The 5,000-nt window shown below is 35.4% G+C and overlaps 2 protein-coding genes and 1 long non-coding RNA gene across 4 annotated transcripts in view; 1 reads left to right on the top strand and 2 right to left on the bottom strand.

Moving 5' to 3' along the window:
- LOC133615621 (large ribosomal subunit protein uL3-like) overlaps positions 1–1,367 on the top strand; it is a 47,783-nt gene extending 46,416 nt beyond the window's left edge. For both annotated transcript variants that reach the window (XM_061974356.1, XM_061974355.1), the window contains exons 8-10: positions 672–767; positions 834–953; positions 1,030–1,367. In XM_061974356.1, the coding sequence (XP_061830340.1) occupies positions 672–767; positions 834–953; positions 1,030–1,095 (282 nt within the window). In that variant the 3' untranslated portion in view covers positions 1,096–1,367. The remainder of the gene's footprint in view (positions 1–671; positions 768–833; positions 954–1,029) is intronic.
- A 2,441-nt stretch (positions 1,368–3,808) lies between these two features.
- LOC140679760 (uncharacterized) lies at positions 3,809–4,925 on the bottom strand. The gene is made up of 2 exons (XR_012051110.1): positions 4,318–4,925; positions 3,809–4,228 (listed from the first exon to the last, which is right to left on the bottom strand). It is a non-coding gene; the product is annotated as an uncharacterized lncRNA (long non-coding RNA).
- A 19-nt stretch (positions 4,926–4,944) lies between these two features.
- LOC133615620 (uncharacterized) overlaps positions 4,945–5,000 on the bottom strand; it is a 48,336-nt gene continuing 48,280 nt past the window's right edge. The window contains exon 15 of the mRNA XM_061974354.2: positions 4,945–5,000. This exon is cut by the window's right edge and continues 176 nt beyond it. The gene's annotated coding sequence lies outside the window, so the exon portion shown is untranslated.

The raw sequence follows: 5,000 nt of genomic DNA, 5'->3' as shown, positions 1-5,000 counted from the left end.
ACAGTAGAAGAAGAAGCGCTTCCTGTTCTATGGGGGCGGGTGCTTACCTTGGCGGTTGCTTGCGTAGAAGAAGAAGCGCTTCCTGTTCTACCGGGAAAAAAGATGGCGGCTGTTTACCGAAGTTGCGAGACCGAAACTTTATGAAAATGAATCTTAATATTTATCCATATATAAAGCGCACCGGGTTATAAGGCGCACTGTCAGCTTTTGAGAAAATTTGTGGTTTTTAGGTGCGCCTTATAGTGCGGAAAATACGGGTAACAATTTAATACATTTTTTTTCTTTACATGATGGCAGGTGAGGCAGGGGCCTCACCTGCCTCCAGTGACCGCACGTCACTGGTAATTTCCAGCTAAAAGATGCGTACTTTTTCAAATTTGGTAAGCCTACCATTAATATTTTGTCTAGTTCGCTAGCTTGCTATTGACATCTTCATTAAATACCTCAAGGTTGAATTGTGATTTTTGCCAATTTGCTCTTATGAAACAAACGTATTTTGTGAAAAATTTTAATATTTCAAAAACAAAATCTCAGAATATCCAAAAAATATACTATCCCTTTTATTAAAATTTTAATTGTGGTTTTTACCAATTGCTCTTGCCAATCGGAATGAACTTATTTTGTGAACAATTTTGAATTAGTGATACCAAGTCTGTTTCTTTACGCTTTAGGGGGGGTTCCCACACTACGGTGATGTAAATAACGATTATGTTATGGTGAAGGGCTGTGTGGTCGGCACCAAGAAACGTGTCCTCACCCTCAGGAAGGTAAACACATACTTGGAAATTCACAGTAACTATGGTGATATGTAATTGACCTTGTTTTTCCTGAAGTCTTTGCATGTGCAAACGTCTCGCAAGTGGACGGAAGCCATCGAGCTCAAGTTCATTGACACCACGTCCAAATTTGGTCACGGTCGCTTCCAGACCGCACTGGAGAAAAGAGCATTCATGGTTCTATTGCAGTCAATTCTGCTTGTTTTATTTGTGGCATTGCCATGCATGACCCTTGACCTCTTTTACCTTTTAGGGCCCTCAAAAGAAGGACGCCCTGAAGATGCTGCCAGAGCTTCTGCCAGAGGAGACTCAAATTTGACTTTTCAAAGCTCAATTTTCATGCAGAAAGATCTCACCAACAGGATTGTTTTTGAATATTTATTGGAAAAAAAAAACAGGCATCAACACATTTTAAAAGTGGCAAAACTTGCAGAAAATAACAGTAATAGACTGGTAATTTTTGAATACATATTGAAAAAAACAAGCAACACATTTTAAAAGTGGCAAAACTTTAGTAACATTTCAGCAGAAAATAACAGTAACAGACTGGTAATTTGTTGGGAATTTTACCTTAATTCCATTTTTTAATTTGTGATTTTGTATACAAATCCTATAGTAATGGATTGCATTTATTATATAGGACCTTTCTTTTGTGACTTTCCAGTTATTTCTATTAAATATCACTGATTAAAAAGAAATTCCGATAATTCCAGTTAATTCATTAAAATTTGTGTAAGCCTCAAAACTCCCTGAACTTCCCATGCAAATTCACCAGAATGTTTCCCGCCATTCGCAACCTTCTCACCCCTGATGGTAGATTGTAACCTTTAATAGAGAAGACAAGAGCAGGGATGCAACAATTACGGATTTTGACTGTACGACAACGATTGTCTAAAAATCACGGTTTCTCTATGATAATTTCACTGTCGGAAATAACAGTAAACTAATATAACATCATAATAACAGTATAAAATATCAATAAAAAATAATAATTTGATCCCCCAGGTTCACGATGATCATTTATTAGATTTTGGTTACTGTCGGAAATAACAGTAAACTAATATAACCATCATAATAACAGTATAAAATATCAATAAAAAATAATAATTTATTAATATTGATCCCCCAGGTTCACGATGATCATTTATTAGATTTTGGTTACTGTCGGAAATAACAGTAAACTAATATAACATCATAATAACAGTATAAAATATCAATAAAAAATAATTATTAATATTGATCCCCCAGGGGAAAATGTTTCTTGTGGGTAATTAATAGCTCGAATGCATTTAATTGGATCTCATTGTGGGATCTGAGCCGAGGATGTCGTTGAGGCTTGTGCAGCCCTTTGAGACACTCGTGATTTAGGGCTATATAAGTAAACATTTGACTCCCTGGTCACTTTTTTGAAATGTTGCCACACTGCTACTTTGTTTTTTGTTGTTGGTGGGAGCAGTTCGCTCCTTTTTCTTGCTGCCATTTTTAAGAGCGTATAAGAGCGATTTGTGCAGGTTTTGCTGGGGAAAAAAACGTAAAAGTCAGTGTTTAAAAACAAGAAAAAATTACAAAAATTAGGGGTATTATTATCTGACAATAGAACAATAAAATTCGTCTTGTCAAGACCATACTTGCCAACCTTGAGACCTCCATTTCGGGAGGTGGGGGGTGAGTGCGGGGGGCGTGGTTGGGGTGGGGGCGTGGAAATACTTGAATTTCACATATACACACACACACACTCATCTACTCATTGTTGAGTTAAGGGTTAACTTGTCCATCCTTGTTCTATTCTCTGTCACTATCTTTCTAACCATGCTGAACACCCTCTCTGATGATGCATTGATGTGTGGCACGCACAAAAGTGCTTTCATCAAATGCACTAGATGGCAGTATTGTCCTGTTTAAAGAGTGTCACAACATTGCTGTTTACGGCAGACGGACTGCTTTACTGTAGACGTTCTTTATATTGTGGGAAAGTGGACTCAGGTCCGCATGGAGCTGGAGGGGGCGTGGCCTCCAGCTCCGCCTGAATTTCGGGAGAAAATTTGTCCCGGGAGGTTTTCGGGAGAGGCGCTGAATTTCGGGAGTCTCCCGGAAAATCCGGGAGGGTTGGCAAGTATGGTCAAGACTTTCCAAAACAAGTAAAATTAGCTAACCTCAATGAACCCAAAAATATCTTAAAATAAGTGCACTTTTTTTGGTTAAAAAAAAAAGCAAATGCTCGTGCCATTATCTTGACATAATGATATGCGCTCGGCATAATTTTTTATTTCATGCTTGAAGTAAGAAATTATTACTTTAAAAAGTAGTTTTTTTACTCAATATAGGTCATAACATCTCAGCAACAAGCTGTAATATCTTACTGAGATCATTTAGGACCAAAACAAGTAAAACACAAACATAAAATCTGCTTAAATTATCTTATCAGACAGGAAATAAGCAAATATCACCCTTATTTGAGATATTTCATCTTAGATTTCAGTTTTTGCAGTGAGAGAAGGACTGAATACATGCATGACCCTCGACCTCTTTTACCTTTAGGGCCCTCAAAAGAAGTATGCCCTGAAGATGCTGCCAGAGTTTCTGCCAGAGGAGACTCAAATTTGACTTTTCAAGCTCAATTTTCATGCAGAAAGATCTCACCAACAGGATTGTTTTTGAATATTTATTGGAAAAAAAAAACAGGCAACGCATTTTAAAAGTGGCAAAACTTGCAGAAAATAACAGTAATAGACTGGTAATTTTTGAATACATATTGAAAAAAACAAGCATCAACACATTTTAAAAGTGGCAAAACTTTAGTAACATTTCAGCAGAAAATAACAGTAAGACTGGTAATTTGTTGGGAATTTTACCTTAATTCCGTTTTTTAATTTGTGATTAAAATGGGCAAAACTTGGCAGAAAATAACAGTAATAGACTGGTAATTTTTGAATACATATTGAAAAAAACAAGCATCAACACATTTTAAAAGTGGCAAAACTTTAGTAACATTTCAGCAGAAAATAACAGTAATAGACTGGTAATTTGTTGGGAATTTTACCTTAATTCCGTTTTTTAATTTGTGATTAAAATTGGCAAAACTTGCAGAAAATAACAGTAATAGACTGGTCATTTTTGAATACATATTGAAAAAAACAAGGATCAACACATTTTAAAAGTGGCAAAACTTTAGTAACATTTCAGCAGAAAATAACAGTAATAGACTGGTAATTTTTGAATACATATTGAAAAAAACAAGCATCAACACATTTTAAAAGTGGCAAAACTTTAGTAACATTTCAGCAGAAAATAACAGTAAGACTGGTAATTTGTTGGGAATTTTACCTTAATTCCGTTTTTTAATTTGTGATTAAAATGGGCAAAACTTGGCAGAAAATAACAGTAATAGACTGGTAATTTTTGAATACATATTGAAAAAAAACAAGCATCAACACATTTTAAAAGTGGCAAAACTTGCAGAAAATAACAGTAATAGACTGGTAATTTGTTGGGAATTTTACCTTAATTCCGTTTTTTAATTTGTGATTAAAATGGGCAAAACTTGGCAGAAAATAACAGTAATAGACTGGTAATTTTTGAATACATATTGAAAAAAACAAGCATCAACACATTTTAAAAGTGGCAAAACTTTAGTAACATTTCAGCAGAAAATAAGTTTTTGTTGGGAATTTTACCTTAATTCCGTTTTTTAATTTGTGATTTGGTATACAAATCCTATAGTAATGGATTGCATTTATTATATAGGACCTTTCTCTTGTGACTTTCCAGTTATTTCTATTAAATATCACTGATTAAAAAGAAATTCCGAGTAAGCCTCAAAACTCGCTGAATTTTCCATGCAATTTCACCAGAACGTTTCCCGCCATTCGCAACCTTCTCACCCCTGATGGTAGGTTGTAACCTTTAATAGAGAAGACCAACAACTACGGATTTTGACTGTACGATAACGATTATAGTCGACTGAATACACGGTGTAGTTGAGCTTTTGCGCTCAAATAACCGTGACTTTTTAGCACGGTTAATTGTTGCATCCCTCGACAAGAAGCGACTATCCCGTTAGAGCTTCTGCTGTTATGATGTTCCATTTCATCATTATAAACGCACTCTTATCAACTATTAATACTGTAAAAAAGAAAGAAAATCAACTTTAACTTGCTTTGGGGCCTCCAAAGCATGCGTCAAAGTGGAAGATTATAATAAGCCAAGTAAAATTCGAGAGAGCAA

This window comes from Nerophis lumbriciformis, linkage group LG22 (genome assembly GCF_033978685.3).
Source record: "Nerophis lumbriciformis linkage group LG22, RoL_Nlum_v2.1, whole genome shotgun sequence".
Lineage (NCBI taxonomy): Eukaryota > Metazoa > Chordata > Actinopteri > Syngnathiformes > Syngnathidae > Nerophis > Nerophis lumbriciformis.
The sequence above is the reverse complement of the archived record's forward strand: the minus strand, read 5'-3'. Positions and strand labels throughout refer to the sequence as shown.